General features: G+C 37.1%; 1 protein-coding gene across 1 annotated transcript in view; it reads right to left on the bottom strand.

Moving 5' to 3' along the window:
* LOC139962495 (2-oxoisovalerate dehydrogenase subunit beta, mitochondrial-like) overlaps positions 1-19,658 on the bottom strand; it is a 75,442-nt gene that overhangs the window by 31,894 nt on the left and 23,890 nt on the right. The window contains exon 9 of the mRNA XM_071962507.1: positions 13,566-13,652. Coding sequence (XP_071818608.1) covers positions 13,566-13,652 — 87 coding nt within the window. The remainder of the gene's footprint in view (positions 1-13,565; positions 13,653-19,658) is intronic.

The raw sequence follows: 19,658 nt of genomic DNA, 5'->3' as shown, positions 1-19,658 counted from the left end.
CTATAAAATTTTAAACCTTCTAATATTAACTCAACAAAAACAAGTGCTCTTAGTTTCATATTAACAGCAGAGCACCCTTGGACGGCATACAATATCACTTGCATTTGATAAAGTTTTCACTACATTGTAAAAAACATGTCATTGGAGGCTATAAAAGTGTTATGGTTTCACATTAAGCCTTGTGTTACAACTGAGGAACTGGCCTACAGTTTATTGTCTGTGTGTTAGACTTAATAGTCCAGTCACTTCAACTGATTGAAACTATTAACTATTTTAATGTGTCGTTCTCTAACATTAATAGCGTTATAACGATACAACCTGGACCGATTGGCAGATTTCTGTAGGTTTTCAGAGGATAAAATGGAAGTTTGTTGCCAAAGTCATCCTTTAATAAGAATAATCAGGGAAAGATGAAGGAGACGAGATGATTGGGAGAAGACCAAGCCAGTGTCGTCATTAACTGGGTATGACTTCGTTAACGCAATCAGCTTGCTTACTGGATTTAACGAGCAGGCTTTTTAGCAAGAGTACAACCCCATGAGTACTAGTGCAAGAGCAACACCCATTTGTTATGAGTATAAAGGGAACGAACTGTACCAGTACGAGGCTTAATAGCGTGACTGCTAGTAAATAAGTTTGCACCAGTTTCTCTTTAAATAGATTCTAGAGTATACCCTTGAATGTAATCCCGTACAATATGTACGAAGGGGGGAGAACCCATCAGTGCAATAAAACTACTGTAGCAACCTCCCAAGTCACCCAGCATTTTGCAGGTTTGACCCGCATTTAGACACCCAAACCTGCTGACCTGCCCAAGCCTAACGAAAAAACCTGTATTATTTGGAAAAAAAGATTAGCGATCATCAAATTTGTTCCAACTCCGTCAGATCAAGGAGGTTTTACCTCCATGGTCAGATCCACATATTAATAAGTCTTTTAATTTTGCTACCTAAATCATTCCTCAGCATCTCCACTTCCGCAAGTTTGGTCCGTCAAATTCCTAAATAAATGCCACAATTATGCACGTAAGGCATCATTAGAAATTTCAAAAAACATCAAGAAGGGGAGGGGACAGGACCCCCTGCTCTTATATCCCTCCCCCAGGGTGCAGATATACAAATGGATGGATCAGTGATGGACCCATCATTTTAGCTGAACTGGAAACTTGAGAGCTTTGCTGTGGGAAACACTGGGCAGCAAACAGATTACCGATACATCTACTGTACATGAGGTGGAAGTTAGTAAAACAATGATTTAATTGTTGTTTTACTTTTTTTGGGGGGGGAGGGAATGTTAGTCAGATAAGCAGAAGCACTGGATAGTAAACAGTTTACCACTACATCTACATGAGGTAGAAGCTAGTAAAACAATGATTTAATTGTTTTATTCTTGGGGGGGGGGGGGGAATGTAAGTTAGATAAGCAGAAGCACTGGATAGTTAACAGTTTACCACTACATATACAGGAGGTGGAAGTTAGTCAAACAATGATTTAATTGTTTTATTCTTGGGGGGGGGGGGGGAATGTAAGTTAGATAAGCAGAAGCACTGGATAGGAAACAGTTCATTGCTACATCTACATGAGGTGGAAGCTAGTAAAACAATGATTAAATTGTGTTTTTTTTTTGGGGGGGGGGGATGCACACTGCTTTAAGTCCCAACAGATGAAACAATATAGCCACAGAATGAATTCAGACTCAAAATGTAAAAAACCAAATATGTCATTGACTTATACACAACATATAGTAGGCCTATGCTCGTAGTACAAATTTTTACATATAATGCAATATATTTCATACAAAGTCTTATTAAATAAACTTCCATATTTGTGATACCTGTTTAGAGTATTTGAGGTGTAAACAGAGAATTTTTTAGAGGTTTCCTTACAAGTAGTAGCGCCCCAATGCCAACACCCACGGTGAATGCAGTATAGAGTATTGACCTTCTTTTCTGCCTTACTTCCTTTGTCCTCGCAGTATGACGTTTACATCACACCGAGAAACTCCCTCCCTCATCGACCGTTCAGCAGGTCCGTGACAGGTATAAAAGTAACAAGACCGAAAATAGTTCACACCAGTTTTGAAAGAGTTCCTGGTGGTGCAATTGAATTACTTAATTGTAGTCACGCTGTTGCTTTTGGAATTCCTTACTACGATCACATAAAAACCAAAAGAAAAAAGGTGTCGGTTATGGTTACGGTACGTGACAGAGTTTGAATAGGTTGGCATGTGACTAATCCCGAAACCAAACCAAACAAATCATGTGCGTAAAGCTAACCACAAAAACTGCTTGTCATCAGTATTTGATCGGAAATCAGAAATTGTTCAAATTCCCCTCAGTTCACTTCCTCCTCCTCTTCCTCTTCCTCCTCCTCCTCCTCCTCCACCTCCACCTCCCCCTCTTCCTCCTCCTCCTCCTCCTCCTCCTCCTCCTCCTCCTCCCGACCGATCATGAGACTGAAACAATGCAAATATTTGCCGTAGATTTGTGTTCTTTCCGGTTTTTCCAGTTCTCTCCAGTTTTTTCCGGTTCTTTCCAGTTCTTTCTCTGAAGAGAACTGATGTAGCCGTAATTTGCATATATTATGTACATGAGATAGACCGGATTGCTTCCCTCCACACCACTGAATATTCATCAAGACAGATCATATATGCATTATATGAACATTATAAACTGATGTCTTTGATTTGGTGTAAGTTATGGAGATCTATTATGACGTACTCATTTTTCAAAGGCTAGACGTTAACCGAAGGCTCTTTCTCTGGCTGGCATTCGTGACATTTAAGCAGAGAGGGTAATAACGCTGGTAGTTTCCTTGTATTGATAATAGTGGGATCCCCACCTCCACCCCTTATCTCTCCCCCCCCAATCACCCTTCTCCCGTACACATTCCTGCATCCTATTCCGGTTACACCTGTCTGAACCACTTCCTCTTGCAAGATATGACCAAAGACAGATGATTTATGAATTCATACCAGATGTCTTTACTCTCACAGGTGCTCCTCCTTATGTCAACAGAATGGAGGACACAATGTTTACTTGTATATTCTACAAAGAAACAAATAAACCTGCCACTGACGGCATAACCTGTAGCAGCAGTAATGTGATCGTAAACACCACAAGTATGAAATAAGGAATGACTATTTGGGTCGGTTGCCAGTAAGCCAGAATAGTGGACTAGTCTGTATTGTGTTAAAGTCTGCATTTTTAGTTAAATTGAAAAAAAAAACTTGCAACATGGTCACCATAAAGTTTTTATCAGGAATGATGGTATCATGCAGAATAAAATCAAAGGTTTTCAGTTTATTGATAGTCGATACCACATTATGACTTTGAGGGACATCAAATGTTGGATTATTCCTACAGTTTAATCTACATAACTACAGAAATTCAAACATGCTGTTTTGGAAAATTGTTGAATATTACGATAATTCCTGGCAACAAATTTTTAATTATCAAATGCTGTATATTGCTTATGGTTAGCTTTAGTATGTCAGTGTCTTTCATGGGGGGTGGGGGGGGGGGTTCTGTACAATGAAATGATTATGGAATCTCACAGCCAAACAATGTTGAAAGAAATAGAGGGCAGCACACCAGAATGTTACTCTGTACCAAATGGATGCAAGGGGAATTCCCACCATCACTTTATGTAGCTCCTTGAGTTTTCGGCAATATTTCAGTCCTGATGGTACTTCTTACTAAAATCCCAAAACATATGTAATTAAACTTGGAAAGTCTTCCCTCAAATAACACACACTATACAAGCACACACACACACACACAAAATTCAAAATCTTTAAAAAAACACCTTTCAATATATTGTTTTTGCAATGCAATTAATATTAGAAAGAAGAAAGTACAGTATCTGGGTCCCGATTTGATAACATCAGTGGATCTGATCCGGATCTAGTGTCAAAGCAACCCACACAAACTTGACATGTAAATAACTGAGAGGTTGAATCTATCTTAGCTTTAGAACCCTCATCTTTTAAACTCATGAAGTGCAGTGTGTTTTATTGATGTGATCCATTTCTAGCTGTGATCAGGTTATGATGGTACTCTTTTGAGTGTTGAATATTGCTACATTGGCTAGCATCCTCTCTGGAGAGCAAGACTCTGGGGAGAGCCCTACAGTGATGGAGTGGCCCAGTATCTGTACAGTCAAGTAAGACATACATAGGAACTGCTACAGTATGTTGCATTTGATTGCATTTGTCTTTAGAAGAATCTGTACAGTCAAGTAAGACCATACATAGGAATTGCTACAGTATGTTGCATTTGATTGCATTTGTCTGTAGAAGAATCTGTACAGTCAAGTAAGACCATACATAGGAACTGCTACAGTATGTTGCATTTGATTGCATTTGATTGTATGCAACTGACTAAATCTTATAAAGCCACACATTATTAACACATATATTACTGGATATCACCCCCTCCCCCTTGCCCCCAATCCATTAATCTAATTAACAGATCTTTTATTTTTGGTTGCATTCAATGGACTAAAAAGACATGTTCTGATACATTTTAGTCTGCTTGAGAACAGCACTTTTATATTAAATTCAGTTACATTCATCTGACTGTAGGTAATTTGCCCCAAAAATCACTGTGTCCCTCAATTTTACTGTAATGTTACACTGAAAACTTTTGTAAACTATGCCAAATTTCATCATCATTTCTAGTGTTTTTTTTTTAAAACTTTTGTTGGACTAAAAAGAAAAAAAAACTCTTTCAGTTGAAGTTCTGTTTCTTTGCTTGAGAATGGCAATGCTGGTATGAGGCTAGCTCGAAAACAATGGGGGTTTCAACCATTCAGCATTAAATAGTTTGCAGTTATTTCACAACTTTAATCAGCCGCATGTATGCACACATGGGCGAGTGGCATAGCCAGAGGAGGGCAAAGTGCCCAACCCCCCCCCCCATCCCCAACAGAATGTTTTGGAGACAAACAGGGATGGCAAGAAAATAGTTGACAAAAAGAACATAAATAGCACTTTTTTATATGATACTGGATGGCAAGGGCATAGGAACCGGGGCGGCACCAGCCCCCCAGTGAAAAATGTGGAGGGGCGGAAGTATCATTCCGCCCCACGCTTCGCAAGTCAGAAAACCCCTTTTTCATTTCCAAATGAGAAAAAAAATCTCATTTGGAGCACCAAATTGCATCTAAGGCCTGGTGAAAATACAAAATTAAGTTTACAAAATGGAGTGGGTGTTGAAGTGTGCTATATTGCACCAAATTGCATCTGAGGCTACCTGGAAATGCAAAAAATTCCAAAGGACCCCTCCCCCAGGCCGGCCATCAGTCTTCAGCCCCCCACTCAAAAGTACCTTCCTACGCCACTGCTGGATGGCATGGTGTGATCTGCTTCTCAGAGAGCTTTTACTCATTAGCCATATTTAAGCATTAAACAAGATTTCTTTCTATGAGTTAACATTGATTCAGCAATTGATACTCCTAGTCAAACAAGAAAAAACAAACGAAAACAAAAGAAGAGGGTTAATAAAAAAACATATTGTTTCCTAAAGAGTAAAGAAATAGAAAAAATAAAAAATTGTCAGTATAAAAAAAGTTAACTTCAACACCACGATGGATTTCATATAAATGTTATTACTGTAATTCCTGACATAGTTAATACACCCCCATAAATTTTAAGGCCTCCTCTAACCGGGAAATCAAAAGGTTTTGAGTAATCATGTTAAGACAATAGCTATTACTCTCAGGTTGAAGCAAACCCAACTATCAAATAGTTGTAAATAGTTGTTCTGAACAGTTGCCTAAAACTCCTCCCAAAACAGCTGTGAAAATTTTGTCCCCGTTGTGAGCTATCATGGTTTAAAGTCGGGTCAGAGAATGGGGTGGGGATGCAATTTCTTCCAACATGTGGGGTACAAGGGCTCAAATTAAGGATCAAGAGGGGTATTAGCCCACTCTTACTTGACTTTTTATCTATTATTTTTTTGCCCTTTAAATTTCATCATTTTCAGCGTAAATTTTGGGGGATTCAAATAGCAGATGGTCTTCTCAAGAGGTACCCTAACAATCCTAACAATGGTTGAGCATGACACTTCTACACTCCTGCTTTAATATTCAGTATACAATGCAGTTACGAAGGATATTACTTCGGGGGTAAACTTAAAGGGGACGCAAGCCCATCTGTCATCTTTCACTGATATGATTGACACAGATCTTCTTGGAGAACGACTCCCCACAAACAGATAAAGAAAAAATCTTTCTCCAGTTTTGGTAGATATCCTATTTTAAGACTTGTGTCTGTGAGCTGTCTTTTAGTAAACCTGTGATGTCATAGTGCCACAAGGATCTGGAACCTTATTGTTGATTTTTTGTTTGTTTTTGTTTTTCTTTCTTTTTCACTCTCTTTATGTTTCCTTTTCAATATTCAACGAAAAATCTCAACATCCTTGACACTGTGAAACCGAAGCCGTCACTTGGTTATGTTTGCATTTCCAAATATTTTTGATCCAGCATTTGCAAAACATGTCTCCATTACAACAAATAAATATTGCAAATAAATAAAGAGAAACTTGAAACGACTAAAGCACATGTGGCACAAATATGTCATACTTTAGACTTGATCAAGTCATTTCCCTTATGTGCAAAAAAACACTAAAAAACCGTGATATCTTCCAATTTGAGAATAAGGTTTTCTCCTTGGCTGTTTGGGGGAGGTTGCTCATAACAGAAATCTTCTTGACAAAGACCAATAGTGATTATCTTGGGTTGGTGTCTCCTTTAAGTTCGACTTGTGGAATTGATACCATTAGAAATATTTTTTTTTATATAAGTTTGGTAAACACCAATTGCACAATAATTTGCAGAATTGATCCATTGCTGCCATAACTGGCATGGTTCCAATTTCGGTTCCCTGTATTGTTGTTAAACTGAATGATGAAATGAAACCGGCCGGGTATAAATTTCAAGTACGGTAAATAACAACCCAAAATTTCACACATCAAAAGATATATATTTTTCTGCTTCTGAATAGGAGTGGGAAGAAATACACAGTTGGGCGTTTCTGATTCTTTCAACCAGCAAGCTGCTGTTATGAATTTTTGCTAGCATTAGCATTTTTTCCGTTTGTGTTCAAACACAACAAACTATGTTAAGATAATATAAGGCAAAATAGTGACTTTTTATTTTTTGTTTTCATAATCAGAGTAACCAAGCTGTTTTTTTCTTTTGACGTTCTACGATTCTAAAGTTCTAATAATAAACTTAATTAATAATAATATGTGTACCCTCCTATCTGTCAATGACCTCTCTTGAGATTTTCAGTAAATTTTTATGTTTTATTTTCCACAATGCTGGGAATAATTTTAGTGCTAAAAGTTTGTGTACCAGTTTGGAAGGCTCTGAAGTTTGCCTCCCTTATTTAAACATATATATATATATATATATATATATATATATATATATATATATATATATATATATATATATATATCACCTGCAGCCACCACATTGTTGAATCCAATTCCATCACCAGCCACAGCTTGTAACTCACACACAAGACTAAGAATCAAATCACTTGCACAACCACTAATGTCATCTATCTGATCTCTTGTAGAGTTTGCGGCATCCAGTATGTTGGCGAAACCAAAACCACCCTCAAGAAGCGATTCTATGGTCACAGATCCACAGTCATCACCATGAAGACTGAGACCCCAGTTGGAGAACACTTTAACCTTCCCAACCATACCATTAACGACATGTCCCTGGATTGAATCCTTAGGTAGCCGTCCTGACCTAGTACGAATCAGCAGTGAGAGGCTGTGGATGCAACGCCTTCCCACCATTCAACCTCATGGGCTCACATTCAGGAAGGATAGACTAACTTTTCTTCTACCCCCCCCCTCCTTCTCCCCTTGTTCCTGGTACTATGGCTTAATACATATCTCCACTTGGAATGAGCAACTTTGATAAAATTTGATACATTAATTCCCTGCATCCTTCTGTTTGGATGTTTATTTCCAACTATTCTACTTAGTTTGGTTTTCTTCTCAACCAAAACTGAACTATATCCAGTGCTATTTGCATACCCTCTGTAGCAGCTTGGCCAGGTTGTACTAAGCATTTTGCTACATACAATTAAGATAGCATCGCAGTACGTACAACAGGTTGCATCCTGTGAAAGTCTGCATTTCCCGACACGTTCAAGAAACTTTTAACACTCCATCAAGGGAAGTTCAGAAGACTCAGACACTTGTTTAGTTATTCCTTTAGAAGAGAGCTCTAGAGACAGAGGGCTTCTATCATCACTGACATATATACAATAGATATATTGATGATGAACACTATATAAGGAAAGGTAAAGACATAAAACTATCATCAATAGGATACTTAACCAACACAACTTTACCAAACAGTTCAAAAGGATGATTTTTTGGCAGAATTTTTTGTCTGATATGTCATAGTCTAAGATAAAAGGAAACATCTGAGTATAAGTGATGTTTCTGTAATTCTAGTTTTTAAGATATGCACCTTTAAAATATGTCTCAGGAATGCTCCTTTAAGAATAAGGCTCAGGAATGCTCCTTTAAGACTAAATTGATGATGACCTCAGCTTCTCAGTTGAAGCCCTATATTTTTTTATATAGATACTGTATGTTAATCCAACATTGTATAAATCCTTAATTTACTCTATAACCAAAACATATACTTTTCAGGTTTATATAATTTACAAACAGAGCACCCTTGCATGACATTCAACACCATTTGTCCTTGGCGATTATGGGATACATCATAAAACATGTCATTCCAGTCCATACAATTCTTCCCCTTCTGATTGTAGTGTATGGGTCTGGGGAAATGACCTAATGGGTCTGTATGTTAGACTAAACAGTCCAGTTGCTTTACTTGATGAAACTTGGCTGTTTAAAGAGTTAATTCTCTTACAAAAGTAAAACAACTGAAGTGCATTAATAAGCAGAGTTTTTTTTTGACGGTCTGCATCGTATGTATCCAAGTAATTTTATTAATTCATACTCTAAAGGATGACATTGTCAATTAAAGGAAAGTGGGGTGGAGATGCTCATGATGAGCAACCCTCGACTGCTATCCCCCAACCCTGCCCCCCCCCCTCCCCTGAAATAGCCACTGATAAGTGACGTAAAGTAACCACCATCGTTAACGTAGAGTGGTAGTATAAGTAAATAAATGTTCTTTCCTGTGGGGTGGGGTGGAGATGCTCATGCTGATCAACCCGCAACCGCTATCTCCCAACCCTGCCCCCCCCCTTCCGCCAAAATAGCCACTGATAAGTGACGTAAAGTAACCACCATCGTTAACGTAGAGTGGTAGAATAGGTAAATAAATACAGTATTCTTTCCTATACCAAATTAAAGCTGTGAACATGTCCAGAGATTACATCACATACACACTTAATTGTGCTTGCATATTTAATGTTATTCATATATTATTTGTTCATCTCCTTATAGAAGTGGTATTTTTGTGACTGGGCATTGCTGCATTGATCAATGTTTGTAACATATCATATTACTGGCATTGTTCTTCACACGCAATACTGCCTCGTTCTTTAATACCTATGATGCAAACAATGATAGGAAACACATGCACACAAAAAACAAATTCAACCAATCAACTGGCTAGAGTAGTCCAAGACATCACATACAGATTATCAGTAGCTCTCTGACATGGAACCATGATATATCCCTGAAACCTAACCTTACCCTCAATGTCCCTTAACTACCTGAATGGGTGGCAAGAGGGCTGTGCAGATCACTGGGGAGGGTCATGTTGGGGGGGAGCACAGTGCATATATGTATAGGAAACATGTATTAAAGGAAAGAATGAAGCAAACCAAACCTGAACCCTCCTCACTCCCCTACCCCCCCACCCCCATCCCCATCTCCAGATTTTTCTCAGCTACATTGGATAGTTGTTCAGCACAAGAAATTCTTGTACAGTATCATGTAAGATAATGAAGATGGTTAGGTTCTTTCAGTTTGTGTGTGCTTTCTGCTCACTTCCCTATATATTATCTCTTTCCCTCTATCTTTCCACTATACTGTATATGCTTGAACCATTCCTCCACCTTTTGCTATCCACATTTTCACTTTTTTTAATTTATTATGATTCTTCTGGTTTACCACCCTCCCTTACACCCCTACCCCAGGGAATATATACGACGACCACTGTACCACCCAAGCCAGAATACTTCAAATCTTTATCAGAAAAGGCCATGAGACATGTACTGTACAACAGTAATATTTTAATATATTAACCAATCATAGTAAAATCGAAACTTTTAAAATTATATTGGTAAGAATTGTTCGGACGAACAAAACCTGAAATTTATTAGTGTCATATGCTAGTATGTAACTCCAATCTATTTGATTTAGGACCTTCTGCTGAAGTGTATGCTGCACTGCAGCTGCAATTGACAGACTTATATAATAGATTGCGCATATTAATTATTATTATTATTGCACTTCCTGTGGATTTTCATAATGGCGTAAGCAAATATACAGAACACACAGCCTACATCCTCTCAACCTGGCGAAGAAAGAAAAAATCTTTGTTTTCTTTTCAGGGAAACGTACCCGTGGGAGTCAAATGTGGGTACAAACATGAAATCCAAAAGAAATCTGTGAGCAATGCGATGCCAATCCCATTCTATGAAATCGAGCCGTGACGTTGTTTCCACATCCTACTACTCATTTTCTGGTTCTTTAATTTGACACGACTGTTCTACCAGCAACACTTCCTTAATAGCGTTTAAAGGGGGTACCGTGGCTTTAATTTCTTAACTGTATCCATGCCTTAAGCTGTAGAGCTCTATATTTGTCTAGGAAGATAACTTAACCTTCCATACCCTAAAAATATGTTTTAAAAATTTTCCTTCGAGAGTGCTACCTAGTCTTTGATGTTTCTTGTTTCTGAAACAGCTCTTTACCTTTGAAACATTCAGCTAGACAGAAAACTAAACTTTGAGATTGTCTGAAGGAGAGTTGGACAGCATCGTCCATCACGGTATTCACTCTGACCTCTAACTTTAGGACAGAACTTGTTCAAAATTACCAAATTTGCCCATCTGTACAATCTACAGTAAATGTTAACTTATAACTGATATGTCCCAACAATTATGGACTATGAGATGTTTTAAATTGCTTCTTCCTGGGGTCACCATGTTTTACGTTTTTCTCTCAGGTAGAATATCACTGACCCCAGTAACATACTATATTGTACATGTTATGTCATATAAATGTTATTCTATGTTTCAACATACATCGTACACTGCACGGGTTAGGGCTATAACACTGTAGTAGTACTGCACTATACTTCTGTGTAAAACTGTGGAGTCTGCGAAATCCTAAGGTATGTCGCAGAAGTGGTGCACGTAACGAAATCGCTGGATGCAAGAGACCAAATTAAACATCCAAACTTTTCTGTGAAATTAATTTCCCTTTTGATAGTCATGGGATGAGACATGGGATGAGGTGGGGTGGGAGGGGAGGAGGAGGGGAGGAGGAGGAGGGCGAGGAGGAGAGGAGGAGGAGGAGGCCATGGGGGGAGGACATAAGGGTGAGAGTGTCAGTACAGAAATACTATGAGTTGAACTCAAGATGAACTTAATAGATCAGAAAAACCAACCGTCCCTTAAAAGGGCATAACACTTTCCTGATGAATGCCTCCACCCATATCTTATCCGAGCTCTGTTTGGAAAATATCCGGTTCTTAAAGTCAGTGAGCTGTTATTTCATCCATTTGTAATGTCATAGTGCCACTGTAGTAGGACAAAACCATTTTATGTCACGCATGGTGAGCTGTTATTTCATCCATTTGTAATGTCATAGTGCCACTGTAGTAAGACAAAACCATTTAATGTCACGCATGGTGAGCTGTTATTTCATCCATTTGTAATGTCATAGTGCCCACTACAGGAAAGGATTAAACAATTCTACTGTATGTCATGCCCTGTGAGCTATCATTTCATCCAGTTGTAATGTCATAGTGCCCACTGTAGTACAGGATGAAACCATTTCACTTTACCTGTGGTTTTTTTTTCCTTTTCATATTTTCAAGGTAAATGTAACCATTTTACTAACATTCCTGACAATAGAGGGGTCTGGGTGGGCTATGACCCTCAGGCCTGAGGTCCAATAGGGGACCATAGAAAATGTGGGATGAATAATAATTGATTTTCATTCTCATCATATAACCTGAGGAAGAAATTGAATACTTTAGAGGAGGGCCTTATGACAAATGTTTTGCCACAGGGCCTGCCCTGGTTCTCAAGACAACCTGGTTTGGATACTACTGAGTGTCATATAAAAAAAAAAAAGCTTCAATATAAATGTTCAGCTTTCTATAAAGTTAAACACAGGTTAAGTAAAAAATATTTGAAATACATTAAGAAAGCTACCATATACAGGCACCAGTGGCTCAATCATGTCGCATTTATTCAGTTAGTGTGAGTGAAAGAAACGTTAAAAAATGTGATCTCTCCCAAAATGGAAGAAAACGACACTTCCTTTGCTCTTCTGGGGTACAGCAGAAACTGTGGGAGGGGATGGGAGAGGGAGGAAGGGGGAATGGTTCATCAAAAGTACATAGTCTCTCACTTCAATCAAATGATGGTAGTGGTTTCATTTGTTTCTCAGGCTATAAATTGAAAATGATATGAACTTGTCAAATTGAGTGTTTGTTGGAGTGGCATACAAATCATCCAGAGAGTTACTTTGCTCTTACGATGTTGAACTTATTTTAAAAATGCCGGTAGAGATAAATTTAAGTTGTTTGCGGTAAAGGATACGCTGAAAGATAAACCATCAGGTATCATGTTGTGTCGAGAGGATTGTTTCCTGTTTATTAAATTTTTGCTGGTCACTTTTATAAGTGTACAGAATACATAGAGTAATATTAGAAAACAAATTTGCAAAACAGTCAACCCCAAAATAAACTTAAAGGGTGTGAAGACTCGTGCAAAAAGAAACGTCTAATGCCGGTAATCTGACCTAGTTTCGAATGAGGTGTATTACAGAAGTGTTAGACACCACCATCGATCCCAGAATTTACACACACACAGCTTGCTACAGTCGGTAATTAGACACTAGTGCACAATCAGTGCATACAGCTGCGGTCAATACCCACAGCACAGTGTATGAACGATACAGCGATGGACATCTCAGGTCCAGCTAAAGATAACAAGGTATCACGTTTCATTACTGTCTGCATTTTGTAGTGACACGAAAAAAACGTCACTTTCAAGCAACGGAAAGTTAACTTTTTCACAGGGCGGCACGCCGTTTGGGGCGAGTCGTCAACGCCTTTAAAGAGATGGAGGGAAAAACCTGCATTCCTGTGTTTTCGGTGAACGAACCTCGACATCAGAAAACGCCAGTGTGTGTGCAGTTATGAGATTGATGTGACCATGGAAACGGACTCAGATGGGTGGATTGGAAATGATATGAATCTTAATCATCAATATGTATGTTTATATACTTAACCTGCTTGCAGAAGTTAAAGAGTGATACTATGCTACTAAATGACATTTTTTTTAAATTTTATTATTTAGAATTTTACCTGAATCGTAGCAGCAATTTCTCCGGCGAAGCCTCCTGTGATGGGTGCCTCGTGAGCGATCAGCAAACGGCCGGTCTTTTGAACCGACTAGAGAGTGGGAACAAGAAGAAGACAGAAAGTTTGAAAAGAAATCCTGCCAAGATTTAAATCATGCAAAAGTATGAACTTTTTGAAAATACCATTTTTTTTCTTCTTCACAAAAGTGGACAATGATATGTTCACATACATGACGGTTAATTGCATCTTCAACATTTTTCCTGTACTTGTTCAATTAAAACAGCCATCAGTATTGCCTGAAAATAAACTAGATATTTAATTAACGGTCCAATCATCTTCAAACCTAACCACACATTTTAATTGTGACCCTCCCTTACAGTTACATCAGTACTGACTGAAAATAAACTAAATATTTAAGTAATGGTCCAATCATCTTCAAACCTAAACACACATTTTAATTTTGTGACCCTCCCTTACAGTTAAAGCCTGCGACATGCATTCAAAATTAGCTTGTGGAAAACCTGTGATTATCCCAGTATAAAAATCCTGTGGCCTTTGCTTAAATACATAGAAAAGTTTTCATTTTCATTTTCGTCCAAACTGCCAACGTTTCTCGAAAAAGTATGGAAATCCTATGACTGACACAGGTAGACACAGGAGTCAGTCTGTGACAAACTGTGGCAAAAATTCCAAGAAACTACAGCCCTGACTGTGTGACACAATTACATTATCTATGTATCAGATTGGATTTACACATATATTAATATTACTAATTTTCTCACTTTTTTCACATGTCATGTGTCAAACACCCCTCCTCCCCCCTCCCTCCACCATCAGGTTTCCACACAGTCCCAAATGTTTGATACACTCTTGAAGACGTGTGTATGGGCGTGGGATTATAAGTACTGTGATACTGGTTAACAAAACACATGTTCTCTAGTGCGTGTGTTATCTTTTGTCTTTCACATGTGATCTTGTGTGATTACAGGCATGTGACATTGTCAGCAGCCAATGATAGAGCTTGAGGTCATCAGAAAGTACAAAAACAAAAGTAAACTTGAGAAGTCAAATCAACAAAGTAAACTAACACTCTCTTCCTCAATATTTGCTGCAAACCCCCTGATCACGTAAATCGTAAGATCAATGTACAACAACTTTGTCTGCACGTCATCGTGAAATGTCACCTGAGAAAATAGAAGTTCCTCTGTTTCTCAACTTAGGTTTAAATTTTTGCAGGACGATCTGGTCAGTTCATGAAGTCGTGAATACAGAATACGAACCAAAATAACTCAAAACAGAGAAATGCGAAAAGAGTTTACCAAACCCTAATTTTAGCACAAACGTCAACAATTTTAATGGCCCTCATTTTCTTCTCTCTGACAAATGAGACGGAAGCATATTTTTATGCAGATATCGATCATTTCAAACTTTAGTTTCCCTAAAATATTGAGGGGCTGGAAAAGGATAGGATGGAAGTTCTCTGCAATTTGGAAATCTTTTATAAAATATATATATGTTAATTCAAAAATGACATTACCTAAGCCATACAACCGAGCTTAAGAATCGGTTAAAAAAAAAAAAAGTTCAACGAGAAATCTATATTTCAGATACCGTTAGTTAAAAACTATTATATTTCATGACAAAGCTGCAAACAAAATGAGAACAGGTTACAAAAACTGATCCAGATGTTCGCATCATGTCTCACAATTTTTAGATACAAAGAAATCCAACTATAGTGCTGGTAGTCACATACCCTTAGCAACAGTTTTATTTAGAAATCGATCTTAAAAAAAAACAAATGAATGGGTTACTTTTTTATCACCATCATAAACTTCCTGTGACCTGCCTGTTGTTTTAGTTACTGTACATCCAAACAGGAATTCCTCAAGAGAGTTTCTGTCCCTTATCCTACAGGGACTGCTTCCACCCATCCCCCCTTCCTCCCCCCCAAAAAAATAACAAAAATTATGAAAATAACGTTGAACACATCTGTTTACTTCCATTGTCCCCTATGGATCATTCTTTTTGCTGGGTTTTTTCTTTCCCCCTTTGTATATGTAAAAACTAAAAAAGTAATACGATCATCTTCAACTTTCTATGACTTTAGGGGTATAGTTTAGCAGTAAAAGGTAAGCTCTGGTGACATACTGACAAAGGAAATGCTTGCATTATCTTACTTAATATGGAGGTACCTTTACAGTGCAAACCAGTGACAATGCCTTTCAAGTATGTGCTATAACTCTCCCTGCCCTACTCTGAACAATTAGTAATTATAATTAGTAATTATAATTAGTCATTATAATTAGTAACAATTAGTCATTATAAAGTGACACAAAAACTGCTAAATATGCTAACATGGTCACTAAGCTTAAAAGAAATTTACTTACAACAATACTATATCAACTTTCCTTTCCAAACTTTAAGAATATTTATTTACAGAATTGTGTACAGTATGTTATCCAGTGGATGTATGCTACATTGGTGTAAGACACCGACGGCTGAACTGCATTGATTAGTCATAATACTTGAAGCACACACTAACTTAGCAGAGCTACAAAACACAACGTAACAATTAAAATTTGGTTTGATTTTAAACTTTCCATTCACCATTCACATTCTCCAGTTGTATCATACACATGTATGGAAAGACGCAACTCGGAGGTTTTTTATGACGAACGGAAGTAGACATGTTACGGAATGATGAATCCTTTGAGTTGGTGAAATAAAAATATATATATAAATGATAAAAAATAAAAAATAAAAAACCCCGATAGTAAGTTAAAAAATGTTGCCACTGATTACCACCATTCATAAGAGCCTCACAAAACTATGGTCAACACACGAATATTCATGATATACTGAAGTTTTCTATTACAACTCTACTTTATTATAATCATTACTCTAAAGGAGAAATACAAAAACCCAACCATCCATGTTGGTCTATGTGATTGAGATAAAAAATTGTCAATGGACAACTTCCTCAAACAGCTATATAAAGGAAACATCATATTCCATTTGGAAGATATCACAGATGAAATGTTCCTTCACGGACAAGGCTGTGAAGACTTGATCAAGTCTAAAGATGACATCATCGATCCATGTGTGCTTCAATATTTTATTTTTTTTTTTTAATTTTACTTTATATGATAAAATTCTTTGTTTTATTATGTTCATTTTCCATAGAGGAGATGGTTTTTTACTTCAAATACTGAATCTAAGATGTAAAAGGAAGCTCTGAAAATGGCCTAAATGATGGCAAAGGTTTTTAGGTGTCAATGATGTTAACATTAACATACTGCCCTGAAAAATATGAAAGGGAAACAAAGAGAATTTGAATGGTCTTAGATCCTAGTGGCACTATGTACAGTATGATATCACAGATTTACAAAAACGAGAGTTCCCAGATTCGACACCTAAATGATCACATCTTCCAAGCGGAACCAGATTTTCTTTAGCTGTTTGGGACGGGGGGGGGGGGGGCGGGGGGGGAATTTTCTTCACAAAGATCTATCTTTTAAGTCAAAGATAATGATCCACTGAGAATTGTGTACACTTTTATAAACAACAACACAATGTTGTTATAACACAGCCATGACAGTTTGAACTTTCTTCAGGTTACCGTTATAAATCCTAAAATAAGGAAACTACCCCAAAAATATGTGAACCTGTGGCAACTTCTTAATAACTCAGCTGCCATATTTTTTGTCAAGAAGTTATAAAGCAAAGCACCAGATTTTTGTTTCTGATACCAACCGAGTTTGACTGAAAAATTTGAACATCTGTTAAATTGATTAAATGCTTTGTAAGTGATACATGCATCTGGTATCAATGTTAAAATATACTGATAACATCATAATTAATTAAAGAATCATTTTTATAGATGCTAACGCTATCAAGATAACATCATAATTAATTAAAGAATCATTTTATAGGTGCTTATGCTATCAAGATAACATCATAATTAATTCAAGAATCATTTTTATAGATGCTCACGCTATGAAATGATCGAACGCCAAAACCTGAGTTAATTTTACTCTAACCGATTTCAGGGAGTTTGCCAACAAAGGAAAACCTTGCACACAGACTATCTTCTAAGAGTGAAAGATACTGTATTAATCTTATTCGTTAAAAATGATAAATTTTAATTGAAGACTTCAAATTCTCTCATAGAAAGGTTAACGCAAAATCAAAGCGACAAAAATATGTTTGGGACGCCAGAACTGTGAATTCGAAACAAACTAGAAATCAATCTCACATTCATGAATATTCATGAATGTCAGATGTATGAGACTAATTATCATATTACGTGAAAAAATTAAAGATAATCTGAGCTGGAAGGAGACAAAGCCAATAATACATTATCGAGCTTAGAATTTCACAATTTAGTGCATTAACAAAATTTACTGGCAAAAATCAATTTTTTGTTTATTTAATAAGTGACAATCGACAATCATCGTTAATATTCGAGTGAATGCTATTGATATGGTGACTTCAAATTAGAGCCTTTTAAAAAAAAAAGAAACATTGACAAGCAGTTAGAAACCACTGAATTCACGAATATAATTCAACAAGTAGTAGTTACTGTATGCATACATCATAACAATGTTACTAATTAACGTAAACGTTAGGCCAGCTTCCAGCTTGTGTGCCATACAAGTACAGTACCTTATTCCTCCTCCCCCCCCCAAAAAAAAAACTATATTTGTATTCATACCGTAGATATTAGAAGAGTGATGAACGTAATGGTGTCTACTGACGACACATTAAAGTTATTTTAATACAGCTAGTAGGCAAGTGTTGATTTGAGTCAAACATATGGTGAGTGTACTGTACTATATGAAATTATTTCAATTGTAATGTAAAGTACACAAAAACACAAGAAATGTATGATTTTCCACTTTCAGAAGCGGAAACTCTGCCAAAGCACATAAGTTATTCATTGACAAAGTGCCATGCAATGGATAAATCTAAAAAATTACATTTATTTGACAAATCACAACATCTGACTCTGCAGTGTACAGTAGGAATTAGGGAGTGGGTTTTTTTGCAAGGAAACACCTTTTTTTTTTTTTTTTTTGCAAGGAAACACCCGTTTTTTGTTTTTTTTTGCAAGGAAACACCCTCTTTTTTTTTTATTGCGATGAAACTCTCTTTTTTTTCTTTTTTTGTGTGCAAGGGAATACCACACACTCAGTGATTAATAATAAGTCTAAATAATAAATTTGTTTCTGTATATGTTCTCCTTCAAGCTAGCACTCATGATACAGTTGAAAAGTGTGTCTTCAGCATACTGTATCACAATTAATCTTAGATCCCAAATTTGGGAGAATTTGGTATAACATCTTTGGTTCTGATGAACTGCATTTACATTTTTATGGTAACCCAGCCAATTTAACATGTGCCAGAATACTGTTTTTTTTCTCCTTGTGACACAACTTAAAGGGTCAGTTTACAGTATGTAACGACTGATTTTAGATCCAATTCTAAGAGAAGATTTATTCTGATGGCATCAAAAATGTTTCACAAGTCTTTCACAGAACACAATCTCAATTTGACAGTCTATATAATATGACTAAAGTACTATTAATTTCCAGGTGTAGTGTGCAATCATTGGGATCATGGATTGAAAAACCCACCGAGAATCAGTCTCTTATATTCAACTGTAGAGTGGAGGCTTTCCTGGATTTGGTATTTCTCATGTGAAAAATAGTAAAAAAAGTGGGAAATGACCTTTGGTTGTGTTAAACTTTCAGTGGTTTCAAAACGATATCACGGCAGCACTGCAGTGATGGTGAATGGGTTGCCTTCACTTCCCTGGGTCAGTATATTCATAAAGTGGTCATAGATGCTAAAATATATGCTATTGCTCGAATGTGCACAGACTTTCACTTCATCGCAATTACGATGCCGTTACGAAAACGAGAACTTTACGCAAGGGTTTAAACAGAAATCTACACAAGGTGAGTCATGTAGGAAGGTGCTGGTTGGCAATTTCATGAACAAAAACGCCATAAATTTTCACTGTCTGGTTAAGACAGGCCTTGAACACGAAATAGAACAGATTGCTTGGATTGTACGACCGTGCTATGTACATGC

Source organism: Apostichopus japonicus, chromosome 21 (assembly GCF_037975245.1).
Source record: "Apostichopus japonicus isolate 1M-3 chromosome 21, ASM3797524v1, whole genome shotgun sequence".
Taxonomy (NCBI): Eukaryota; Metazoa; Echinodermata; class Holothuroidea; order Aspidochirotida; family Stichopodidae; genus Apostichopus; species Apostichopus japonicus.
This window is presented reverse-complemented; position numbering and strand designations above follow the sequence as displayed.